The sequence below is a fragment of the Saccoglossus kowalevskii genome, chromosome 9 (assembly GCF_978046115.1).
Source record: "Saccoglossus kowalevskii chromosome 9, keSacKowa6.1, whole genome shotgun sequence".
In the NCBI taxonomy this organism is placed as follows: Eukaryota; Metazoa; Hemichordata; class Enteropneusta; family Harrimaniidae; genus Saccoglossus; species Saccoglossus kowalevskii.
In genome coordinates this window covers 7,793,990-7,807,672 of record NC_140649.1, presented here as the reverse complement: position 1 = coordinate 7,807,672, position 13,683 = coordinate 7,793,990, and the positions used below count along the sequence as shown (strand labels likewise).

At 37.1% G+C, this 13,683-nt stretch overlaps 1 protein-coding gene across 1 annotated transcript in view; it reads left to right on the top strand.

Moving 5' to 3' along the window:
* Positions 1 to 13,683, top strand: part of LOC100376315 (cyclin-G-associated kinase-like) — a 34,768-nt gene that overhangs the window by 16,381 nt on the left and 4,704 nt on the right. The window contains exons 13-22 of the mRNA XM_085503118.1: positions 52 to 185; positions 371 to 487; positions 838 to 918; positions 2,451 to 2,568; positions 2,922 to 3,001; positions 3,889 to 4,082; positions 4,652 to 5,827; positions 6,166 to 6,420; positions 6,980 to 7,140; positions 7,276 to 7,404. Coding sequence (XP_085359244.1) covers positions 52 to 185; positions 371 to 487; positions 838 to 918; positions 2,451 to 2,568; positions 2,922 to 3,001; positions 3,889 to 4,082; positions 4,652 to 5,827; positions 6,166 to 6,420; positions 6,980 to 7,140; positions 7,276 to 7,404 — 2,445 coding nt within the window. The remainder of the gene's footprint in view (positions 1 to 51; positions 186 to 370; positions 488 to 837; positions 919 to 2,450; positions 2,569 to 2,921; positions 3,002 to 3,888; positions 4,083 to 4,651; positions 5,828 to 6,165; positions 6,421 to 6,979; positions 7,141 to 7,275; positions 7,405 to 13,683) is intronic.

Sequence of the window (13,683 nt, the reverse complement as noted above, 5' to 3'; positions counted from 1 at the left end):
CTAAGGAGAACCTTTCACTTTAATAACACAATATCTGATTTATTCATCCAGGATGGCAAGGCATCTTCAGCAACGTTGATCGCTTCCTTTTTTGGTTTTTGTCGGCTGTTTAAATCTATAGAACCAAGTCTATACATGTTTAATGTTAGGAGAGGTCCTCCGGGTGTAACACCTTCACAGAAAAGGTTAGTTCAATCAGGTATCTCAAATTCACCCCCCAAAAAATTGTTTTCTTTTTCTTTTTTGATCGAAACATTAAAGCAAAAATGTATGTCGTGTAAATGGATAGTGTTTTTTTTTAAAGTTTGCTTGAACCTTATCAGTGAGTCACACAGAATTTTTGTTTTAACTGTAAATATTAATATTTCAGATACATGGAATATATTCACTCTATGTTATCTCCAGAAAATCCTGTCATACCTCATAGCAAACCCATAATGCTGAAAAGAATCATACTACAACCTGTACCAATATTTAATAGAAACAGGTAAGTGTCTTTAAGATTAATAAGGTTTATAGTGATATTCCTGTCGTTTTTCTATGAAAATCAAAGTCATAAGATTGCACTCCAATATTTTTTGATTGACTGATTTTTCATGGTGGATATTTTAGAAACAAATTAAGGTCTTTCACTCTTCCCTGACACCCAAATTAAAGTGACGCCTAAATAAGAGATTATACGGTAGTATGCGTTTATAGTTGATATATCTTTCTAAAGATGTAACTCTCATTGTTTTCTTGTTATAAAAGTTAAGTAAATGACACGTCTTGGAATGATGGTTTCATAAATTTACTACAAATTGTGTCATCAAATATTTAAATATTTTATATTTTCAGGAATGGTTGTCGGCCATTTTGTGAAGTATTCCATGGGGAGGATAGGATATTGTCTACATCACAGGAATATGACAAAATGAGGTAAGATTTAGACTTCCAAGGTTTTTTTCAAATTGTAACTTAACTAGCAAAAAAAGCAGAAAATTGAAAAGCACTAATAATGCTTGATAATTTGCTGAAAGTCAAAAAAAAACAAATAAAAACCTAAACTTTTGTAATTAAGTGTTTATCCCTACTTTGATGGCCATTGCAAAATTTTAAATAAATAAATATCTACACGTACACACTTTGTGGTCAGGACGTCACGATGCCACCTAGGCATGCTCCTGGCAGAACATTGTAGTTTATAAACAAGTGTATTTGCAAAAATTTGAGAATTACTTGGCTGAAGGACATTATGAATCATTGCCAAATTGTATAGGAAACTAACTTGGCTGAATTACTGCCAGACTGGAGAAGAGTTCACTGACCTTACTACTCGAACAAAGGATTGAAATAACTTTTGTCCCCACTCCTGCACTCCTCCTGGAGAAACCCCAGTGGAATTGGGAGCACATGTAGAGGCAGTCTTCCCTTGGTGATCGAGGTGTGAGCAGGTTGTGGTCATGGTCTCTCCCTGCAAGTTGTGAAGAGATTCGGGCCATGCTGCATGAAGACTGACCAAAGAGCTCTACTAGGCCGATAATAGTAGCCACTAATAGTGATGTGAACATGCCAAGCCACTAAATCTTGTGCTGAGTGAAAACAAGGAAATCATCAATTTCATCTTGATACCACCACAGGCTGACGACAGAGACCATGGCATTTGTTACACATTCACATTAGTGTAGGGAATTCCAAAGGCTGTAGTAGTATTGATTGTTATTGTTGATTGTTTTGTTTGGAGATAATTATTTATTGTATATGGTGTTTTGCATAAGTATATTAAATCTATTAATTTTCTCAATACTGTGCTTTAATTACATGCGAGTGATGTTATACCCTGTATTTACTATATTAAGACAGTTATTCACAGTGAGATGAATTCCAATCCAGTTATTTATTGAGGTCCCATGTGGCCCTGTTTTTGACAGGTAAAAAAAAATCCACAATCATGGGTATTGAGTGGTGTCCTTCATGGACACGATTGTTCGTGCTGAATAACGTTCAATCTCGCGACATAGTCCCTGCGTTTGAATATTAAAATCCTCCCCAACATTTTGGCCATGGATTATATATACATTTTGTATATATATATATATATATATATATATATATCGATTCTCAATGCCAGCTCATACAATTTCATACGAGTTTGTTTGTTTTTGTGTTGTTTTTTTTCGTATGTCCGTTATTCCGAAAGAAGCTGAGTAGTCATTCAAAATCACTCAGGTTGACTCAGACAATGTCATCTAATTCTAAATTGCACATGCTGGTTGTCATGCGACATGTAAAGATTTTCAAATCAATGCTCTAGTAAACAAAAATAGACACTAATGTGTTGTCATCACATATAAATGTGACTGTAAATGTAGGGGACACTGTCACTTGTCACTCGTAAGTTTTAGATAATTAAAAAAATTGACATTGATATTTTGATTTCACTAATGCTTGACTTGCTCTTTTCTGTACAGGGGGTTTTCAGTTGAAAATACCAAGGCCTATGTAGATCTAGATGTATCTGTCAGTGGCGACATAATGATAGCTGTGTACCATGCGAGGTCTACATTTGGTGGCAAAATGCAAGGCAAGGTATGTATGAGATGGCCATCACACATGGCCCGATGTGATGGGTGTTAGTCTACATAGTGATCATAGACTTGATTTCCAGTCTGTATCCCGCTTCATGTTTTAGCTTTTGGTTTGTGTATACTGCTTTCAACGTACAGCATGTAAAAACGTTATATGTGATGGCCTACTCGTACATAAACACATTGACAACAGCTATGAAATAATATCTGACACTACTGGTATTCAAATCACACTACTATTACTCAATGTGTCACTTAATCCCCAATGCCTTGCTAGAAAACAAGATTAATTGTCTCTTCCACTCAAGTTTACCACTATTAACTACATACATGTATGTATCTTCTTCAATTCAGGTTACTGCCATTAAAATGTTCCAGTTTCAATTCCACACAGGTTTTATAGAATCTGGACAAACAAAAATTACCTTCAACAAGTGAGTTATATTATCATATGAAATATTATTCATGTTCATACTAATATTTATCTAGAATTTAAGGGCTAACTATGCCCTGTGTTACAGACGTATCTTTTAAGACAAGTGGGAATTCCACTCGTCTATCACTTGTCCAAATTATCACCATCCTAATGCATACTGTTTTGAAAAGATTTTAATAGCACAGCTCTTTTAATAACTTGCATTACTCAGAAGAGAATGTCTTTAATAGATGCCAGAAAATTTTTAAAAGGCAAGGTTTGTTGTTGGCCTATCACTAAATTTTAAAGGGAAGGCAAAGAAGTATTTTATAATTGGTGGGATTTATAATCCAATGCAAGTGTGAATTCTGTGAAGATGAAAGTTTACACCACCATTTAAAATCAATGAACATGTAATAATTAGAATGAAAATGTTATTTCAACCATTCTATTATGAAAATAAAAACATTGTTGTTCCTATTTGGACCTAATATATCACATTTTTTAACAAAATGGCTTCCTCAGTCATAGGTCAAATCTCAAGATATTTCTTGTAAAAGAAATTCCCCTAAAAATGTATTGCTCATTTTTAATTTTTATCATCCTGATCAATTAGCCACTGGCATTCAAATTGTGCTGGGTAAAACCATGATGGTAATGTATTGTCCTGGAGTCAACCAAGACCATTACACAAATACTTTTAACCATTAGGTTCCCATTGGTCATATTCATTCATGAATAAATCTCGCGCAGTGACCTTGGCCTTCCCATTGAGTATGTGGCACACTCACCCAGGATATGGATTCCCTGATGTCAATCAGGTATAATTTGAACCTGAGTCTACCCAATTAACCTGAGTCTACCCACTACCGGTGAATAGTTCATAATATTTGTTTTTGTGTTCAGATACGACTTGGATGCCACTGAGCAACCAGATAAGTATCCGGAGCTATTCCAGGTTATTGTGGAGCTGTGTGTCAGCGGCAAAGACAGGCCGCAAGATCAAACTCCTCCGTGGAAGAACTTTGAAACTAAACGACTGAATCCAAAACTGTGCTTCTCAGATGCTGAAGAACAAGACAAGGTTAACAGGGAATTTGGTAAGAAATGCAACTGTAGAACGTATAATAGACAGTTGCGTAGGCTCAGAGGAAATGGATATTCTCAGCTTTGATTTGTAACTTTCGCTTCTTACTCAAGACTTTATGTTGGGAATTCTGAGGAAGTGCACTTTATTTGCTCCATCAGAGACTAATCTCCAATTGAAATGTCTAGAAACAAAAAGCTGCCTTTATTTGCTTGATTATTATGTTGCACATGGATAGATGCACCGCTTTCATATATTTCATATACAAAAGCTCTTGCAACTTTATTTCAATTATATTTAATCTAGTTATTATATCGCTAATCCAGTTTTTGTTTGCTGTAAAATACTTTGTTTTAGCTGGAATTAATTTTCGCTGGAAAGACTTTTTGGGTGTTTTGTATGGAATTTATTTTCACTGATTTTTGACGAGTTGAATGTAAAATATAGGAAAAAAGGTATATAGACTGCATTTTATTTTCACTGAATCATTCATTCCTTCAGCGAAAATAGCGAAAATTATTTCCAAGCAAAAATAAAGTATTTTACAAGATCTACTAAATACTCGATGTTTTTCAATTGCAGGCCATGCTGATAAACCATTACGAAGTTCAAATACTCTTGATCAGTCTAGTGCTGTCGGTCAATCCAGTGATCCGGAAGATGATCGCAGTGCCATACAGAATGATACGGTATCGCCATCGATGCCAGACGAGACAAACGATAAACATCCACCTGATTTCATGTCTAGTTTGAATTGGCAAGATGCAGAAAAACAGAACGAGGATGTATTAAAATCTACGAGGCTCAGTAGCGATGACTTTGATGACGCGTTTGCCGCCCTCACTACTGAACGTGCCAAAGTTGCTGCACCTAACAATGATGTATTCCAGAGTGTTCCAGGATTGGCTGAAACCAAACCGACCCCCGGCGATGAAAATATTAACTTCTTCAATGCAGATTTTGGAGAGAGTAACAATCCAGACTTCTTTGATGCTAAGTTTTCTCCACAGCATTCCAGTAAATCTGCATCACCACCCAATGTGGACTTACTCAATATGGGCTCAGACCTGCCTGAGTCACTACACAGCAGTCGCGATAATTCTAGAACGGCAAGTCGGAGAGGGAGCCAAGATTTTAATTTGATGGATTCTGGGGGTCCTGAATTAACTAATTTTGATTTGTTGTCCAATCCCACTTGTCCTAGTCAGCCGACGTCAGCTCCTGGCAGTGCCAGTGGAAGTCGTAGTCAAACTCCTCAAGTCGAGGTGCAGCAGACTAATTTATTCAGTGAATCGTTTGATCCATTTAAAAAACCACCGTCACCTCCACCGCCGGAGTCTAATAGTTTTGATCCATTTCAGTCCCATTCAAAACCAACTGCATTACCAAGCCAACAACAACCAAAAGAGGCAAGTCCAAGTATACCAAAAGAAGAAAGCTTTGACCCGTTTGCTGGGACATCAACAACCCCTTCAAGTTCAACAAGATCAAATGATCCCTTTGTCAATCTCTTGTCTTCAAATCAGGCTCCCAAAACAAGTAGTGGGGTGGATTTGATGGGTGATTGGAATTTTGGTAGTAAAGTAAATAAAACACATTTGACGCCTGACATGCATCGTACCTCCAGCGCCAATACATTGAATACCATGGCTGCACAGAAACCTATGGACAGGACTCCCAGCGAGTCTGTGCTATATACTACACCGAGTCAGCTGGATGAGAAACCAAACAAGCCCTATGATCCGTTTGCTGATCTAGGTAAGGTGTCCATTACTCAGCATTTTGAAATTAAAGTAAAAATTGAAATCTGTGAAATTAAACACTGATGCAGATTTCACGATTTTTTTTTTCCAGACTAACAATTATAAAAAAAAAAAAACTTGTGTACATATTACAAGTGAGATGTATTAAATATAACTTTTTACAGTCCACTCCAAAGCCTAGATGCTCCATCCCAATACTTTGGGGGTTCTGTAAAATAGTTGCTTTCATAATTGCATTTATTTGCTCTTGAAATTAGGTGCCTAATTAAAACCCTGTGTATGTATAAAGTGAAATATGATCCAGTAGTGTTTCAATAATATGTCTTTATGTAGGTAATTTGAAGAGTGGACTACCTTCCTTTGGTAGTAGTGCAAAGAAACAGCAAGGGTTCGCTACACCGACATCACGTCAACAACAACAACAACAACAACAACAACAACAACAGCAGCAGCAGCAATCAAGACCCCAACAGCAAAAAACGCCACAGGGTCGTCCAAACTACAGCCTTGGTGGATTTAGCAGTAGCACTCCCAGTAGCGGTGGTAGTGTGTTTGGAAATAAGTCTAATGGAAAGGGGTGGAAACCAGGTAGGTTGGATAATTCATCGGTTGAGAGAAAATGAGAAGGGGGATACTGGCCTGTTTGCCTGCGTTACCTGTTAATTCCATACAATATAACGCATAATCATTAAATCAGGCCGATAGCAACTGCTGTTTTTTTGTTTGATTTGCTTCACTGTGTTGTGTGGAGGAAATTTCGTACGGCAGCTACATATCTGCAACAACTGTATTTACAGTGTGTTGTCAATTTCACCATCACAAAATTAACCTCAGATATGTTTAGTAGTATTACATTGAGCACCACACATTCATGTTGCGCATACATCAAGGAAACATTTTGGTTTAGTTGTGTGCAACATATTTTAGTTGGTGAGCCTATTGAAGACTAAATATGTTGTGTACCAATAGGCATGATATGAAAGTGCTCACACTAGACAGTCTGTTGTAGTCAACTTATTATATAGTGCATGTAATTCAGAACAATGGCTTATCTTGTAGAATGGTAAAATTCTGTGATTAGCACTCATTCATGCTATGTCATCATCTCATTTGTTAATATGGTTTCATGTTTGGATTTCACTTGCAGCTGGAACCCGACCAGGTAGTGAAAACACTGCATTTGAGGATTTATTGAGTCCAACTGGGTTCCAAGCATCAAGTAAAGCTGAAGCGGAGGCTCACAGGAAAACTATGAAAGAACTCAGGAGGGAGCAAATGAGGAATGACACAGATCCCAACGTTGTCAAGGTACGCATGTCTTCTGGAAAGGTGGTTGACCATTATTTCTATGATTGAGGGTCTATGTTTGTTTTTTACTCTGCAAAATAAAGAATCAGCATTTTGTTTATGTATTCAAATTAAATTATTTTTGTTTGTTGATAGGTCAGAGAATGGGTGGAAGGGAAAGGAAACAATATCCGTGCATTACTATCATCATTAGATTCAGTGCTATGGGACGAGAATCAAAGATGGAAACCAGTAGGCATGCATCAATTAATAGAACCAAATCAGGTATGTACAGTAGGCATGCATCAATTAATAGAACCAAATCTGGTATGTACAGTAGGTATGCATCAATTAATAGAACCAAATCAGGTATGTACAGTAGGCATGCATCAATTAATAGAACCAAATCAGGTATGTACAGTAGGTATGTATCAATTAATAGAACCAAATCAGGTATGTACAGTAGGCATGCATCAATTAATAGAACCAAATCAGGTATGTACAGTAGGCATGCATCAATTAATAGAACCAAATCAGGTATGTACAGTAGGCATGCATCAATTAATAGAAACCAATCAGGTATGTACAGTAGGCATGCATCAATTAATAGAAACCAATCAGGTATGTACAGTAGGCATGCATCAATTAATAGAACCCAATCAGGTATGTACAGTAGATATGCATCAATTAATAGAACCCAATCAGGTATGTACAGTAGGCATGCATCAATTAATAGAACCAAATCAGGTATGTACAGTAGGCATGCATCAATTAATAGAACCAAATCAGGTATGTACAGTAGGTATGCATCAATTAATAGAACCAAATCAGGTATGTACAGTAGGCATGCATCAATTAATAGAACCAAATCAGGTATGTACAGTAGGCATGCATCAATTAATAGAACCAAATCAGGTATGTACAGTAGGTATGCATCAATTAATAGAACCAAATCAGATATGTGCAGTAGGCATGCATCAATTAATAGAACCAAATCAGGTATGTACAGTAGGCATGCATCAATTAATAGAACCAAATCAGATATGTGCAGTAGGCATGCATCAATTAATAGAACCAAATCAGGTATGTACAGTAGGTATGCATCAATTAATAGAACCAAATCAGGTATGTACAGTAGGCATGCATCAATTAATAGAACCAAATCAGGTATGTACAGTTAGGTATGCATCAATTAATAGAACCAAATCAGATATGTGCAGTAGGCATGCATCAATTAATAGAACCAAATCAGGTATGTACAGTAGGCATGCATCAATTAATAGAACCGAATCAGGTATGTACAGTAGGTATGCATCAATTAATAGAACCAAATCAGATATGTGCAGTAGGCATGCATCAATTAATAGAACCAAATCAGGTATGTACAGTTGGCATGCATCAATTAATAGAACCAAATCAGGTATGTACATTAGGCATGCATCAATTAATAGAACCAAATCAGGTATGTACATTTGGCATGCATCAATTAATAGAACCAAATCAGGTATGTACAGTAGGCATGCATCAATTAATAGAACCAAATCAGGTATGTGCAGTAGGCATGCATCAATTAATAGAACCAAATCAGGTATGTACAGTAGGCATGCATCAATTAATAGAACCAAATCAGGTATGTGCAGTAGGCATGCATCAATTAATAGAACCAAATCAGGTATGTACAGTAGGTATGCATCAATTAATAGAACCAAATCAGGTATGTACAGTAGGCATGCATCAATTAATAGAACCAAATCAGGTATGTACAGTTAGGTATGCATCAATTAATAGAACCAAATCAGATATGTGCAGTAGGCATGCATCAATTAATAGAACCAAATCAGGTATGTACAGTAGGCATGCATCAATTAATAGAACCAAATCAGGTATGTACAGTAGGTATGCATCAATTAATAGAACCAAATCAGATATGTGCAGTAGGCATGCATCAATTAATAGAACCAAATCAGGTATGTACAGTAGGCATGCATCAATTAATAGAACCCAATCAGGTATGTACAGTAGGCATGCATCAATTAATAGAACCAAATCAGGTATGTACAGTTGGCATGCATCAATTAATAGAACCAAATCAGGTATGTACATTAGGCATGCATCAATTAATAGAACCAAATCAGGTATGTACATTTGGCATGCATCAATTAATAGAACCAAATCAGGTATGTACAGTAGGCATGCATCAATTAATAGAACCAAATCAGGTATGTGCAGTAGGCATGCATCAATTAATAGAACCAAATCAGGTATGTACAGTAGGCATGCATCAATTAATAGAACCAAATCAGGTATGTGCAGTAGGTATGCATCAATTAATAGAACCAAATCAGGTATGTACAGTAGGCATGCATCAATTAATAGAACCAAATCAGGTATGTACAGTAGGCATGCATCAATTAATAGAACCAAATCAGGTATGTACAGTAGGCATGCATCAATTAATAGAACCATATCAGGTATGTACAGTAGGCATGCATCAATTAATAGAACCAAATCAGGTATGTACAGTAGGCATGCATCAATTAATAGAACCAAATCAGATATGTACAGTAGGCATGCATCAATTAATAGAACCAAATCAGGTATGTACAGTAGGTATGCATCAATTAATAGAACCAAATCAGGTATGTACAGTAGGCATGCACCAATTAATAGAACCAAATCAGGTATGTACAGTAGGCATGCATCAATTAATAGAACCAAATCAGGTATGTACAGTAGGCATGCATCAATTAATAGAACCAAATCAGGTATGTACAGTAGGCATGCATCAATTAATAGAACCAAATCAGATATGTACAGTAGGTATGCATCAATTAATAGAACCAAATCAGGTATGTACAGTAGGTATGCATTAATTAATAGAACCCAATCAGGTATGTACAGTAGGCATGCATCAATTAATAGAACCAAATCAGGTATGTACAGTAGGCATGCATCAATTAATAGAACCAAATCAGGTATGTACAGTAGGTATGCATCAATTAATAGAACCAAATCAGATATGTGCAGTAGGCATGCATCAATTAATAGAACCAAATCAGGTATGTACAGTAGGCATGCATCAATTAATAGAACCAAATCAGATATGTACAGTAGGCATGCATCAATTAATAGAACCAAATCAGGTATGTACAGTTAGGTATGCATCAATTAATAGAACCAAATCAGGTATGTACAGTAGGTATGCATCAATTAATAGAACCAAATCAGGTATGTACAGTAGGCATGCACCAATTAATAGAACCAAATCAGGTATGTACAGTAGGTATGCATCAATTAATAGAACCAAATCAGGTATGTACAGTAGGCATGCACCAATTAATAGAACCAAATCAGGTATGTACAGTAGGCATGCATCAATTAATAGAACCAAATCAGATATGTACAGTAGGCATGCATCAATTAATAGAACCAAATCAGGTATGTACAGTAGGTATGCATCAATTAATAGAACCAAATCAGGTATGTACAGTAGGCATGCACCAATTAATAGAACCAAACAAGTAACCTGTAGAATACTGTGTGGGTAATATTTTTTATATTGATTTTTGTTGCATTTGCAGCAAATAGTTACCAAACAATGAGAAATCTATAGGATTGAATATACCCCACAGCTGGCTTCACATACATTGTTCATAGTTCATATGGTGCTTACACCAGGATTTAATTACAGCACCTAGGCGGTATGTGGTTACAGCTTAATGTTCGAGTAATCGCAAGAAATTGACATGACAATAGAAATTCATTAAAGACTGCCACTCCCATGCAATTAACAGCGAGTGAAATTCCTGGGATTGAAACATATATTTTGAAGTCACTGGTGTAGGCAACGAATAACTGCAAGTTGACATAAAGACGAGGTAGTTTATTTAATCAGTGGTCAACTAGAGGCTGAAATTATAATTAATTTGTTTATTTCAATTTCTCCTGACGTCAAATAGAATACACTGGTGAAACATGGTAGTAACTGTGGGTGAAAGGATGTTTTGGGGTGTAGTTTACATTGTACATGTATATAGAGTGGTAGGGTCGGTTGTAATGTGTTCATTTCCAACTATTATGAAGTCACGTAGAATTTCACTTAATTTATTTTTTCTGACATGTTTTCAAGCATTACATGTGAATCCAATTTTCACTGCGCTGTGTCTCAATAGAGTATGAGGGAAATGGCATATTCACTGGAATTTATTTCAGGGGAAAAATGTTTTCAGTGATAATGAAGTATTATGACAGATACCCTCCCCGTGGCTTTCATTGCGTATGGAAGTTATTTTCACGAGTGATGCGGTGTATCCTGCTGCCGTACTTTCACGAGCGAAGCCACGGGGAGGGTGTGGGGTTCTGTTATTATACACATGTCCCATATTTGATTATTTCATATTAAAAAAAGAACGTGCAACAAACCGGGATAGAAATTTAGATCGGGGAACCCAATTGCCCATTAATATGCTCCAAGACAGTGCTGCGACCTAGCAACGCTTGTCAGTGTAGAACGCGTGTCGCTGTACGTGTGAAAATAAAATAATCAGACGTCTAATTTAAGTCATTGTCCGAATAAATAACTCGTGGATGTTTAAGCGCGGTGGTCGTAGCGCAGCGCGTGTTCGAATTTCATGTAAATAAACAATGTATTTTACACGCGTTGTATACGTCGCTATGAGTCCCATATTGAACAGGACGCGACACGACGACTGTCGCCCTTTAGTTGGGACCACGACAGAACCAGAACTTAAACTGGGCGACTACGATACACGGTTGATGTTGAAGTTAAAAGTTCCTCCACAGATCTGTGCATTGGCAAACATGCCGTGCAACTGCAGTACTCCACTGACGGAATGACTTTCGTTGAAATCGGTCGTCGCTGACTCGTGAGCTGCACACTACAACCTCGTTTGTGATGTTGCTTGCTTGTCGTGGATGGACTGAGTCTTGGTTACCGGTTAAATTTTGCTAATTTGGCGTTGGTAATCTTTATTTGGAACCGAGTAACGCCGCAACGTCGCCAACAGAAACCTCATGGTATATCGATGTTGATGGTTGCGGCTCCATATTAATCGGAGATCGGAGATTTCACTGCGGGTCCAGGCAGCGGGTGGATCTTCCGAGAGCCCTTCAAGATTTATAAAACTCAGATTCCAGGTGGTCAACAAACATTAAGTTCTCCCAATCCTAGTATTCTATGTGATGTACATCTAACATGCCAAAAATGCTGGTGAACGATTTGAACCTGACAAAAATACTTGAAATAGATACCAGGAAGGGGAGGGGGGTAAAAGAAAAGTTATATAACATTTTATTATTCAATAATTTATTAAAATACATAAGTTTGTCCAACTCCCTGTGATACAACACCTCAGACATAGCTCATTGTACTCGGCTTGAGTGTGGGCAAAAAGTTACTATTTGAATTTTTGATATCTGTTTTCATTAATGAGAAAGTTGACCCCGAAGTTAGAGTAACTGTTCAGCAGGAATGGCTTTTTAACTCTTCTGTGATTTTTTTTGGCTTGGCTGATTTTGTCACGGTTCATACTTGACAGGCAGGTCGTACCATCACTAATTGGAAAAACAATCCTGACCCACCGCTACCATGGCAACAGCCAAAGTCTTGTAATAGCAGTGCCCAAATGATCATGCCTTTTATTGTGGCTACGTTGCGCACTGGTAAGAGATCACCGGCGCCGACATTGTTACCACTGTCAACGGAATCCCAACGCAGCTTTGAACTTTGAATAAAATGTAAATGCTGCCTCCAATCTAGAAAATACTATCGCAAAACGGTTGGAAATAATACATTTAACGGCTGAATACGTCCTAACAATAAAATAAAGTGACTTCTAATGACTGCCATGTTATTTTGCGAACCTCGTATAAGGTGCCCGGTTTTAGTTATAAACAGACGTTAGCTTCACGTTCATGTCCCTTCCATGATAACAGCCGAAAACATATTGCTTGTTTTTTACCGGTTTTCATTGGCAACCGAAGTATTTTTATTTTGTAAACAAATTTTCGTCTGCTATTTTTATTCAGTTCAAATCGTTCAGCAACATTTTTGCCATATTAGGTGTACATCACATGGAATACTACGATTGAGAGAACTTGATGTATGTTGACTGATTTTTATCATAGTACGAAGTACCAGGAAGTTACTCAGTTCCAAATAAAGATTACCAACGTCAAATGAGCAACATTTGACTGGTAATCAAGATTCATGTAATCCATGGCTAACAAGCAACATCACAAGCGAAGTTGTAGCATGCGGTACTAGTAAGTCATTCCGTCAGTGGAGTACCGCAGTAACACGGCATGTTTGCCATCAGCATTGTATTCAAACAAATCACGTGGTGTGCCGATCTCGTTCAAACCCGGGATTCGATCAATAGGGGAGTCCCAATTAGAAAAACACATTGCAAATCATGCAAGTTCAACATTTTCAAACCAATATACTAAAACAGAAATGCTCAGAGATGCAAATGAAGGATAGATATTACTTTTCACTATACACATCTCTGTTGATACTATCCCTCACATTTTCTACTCCCAATT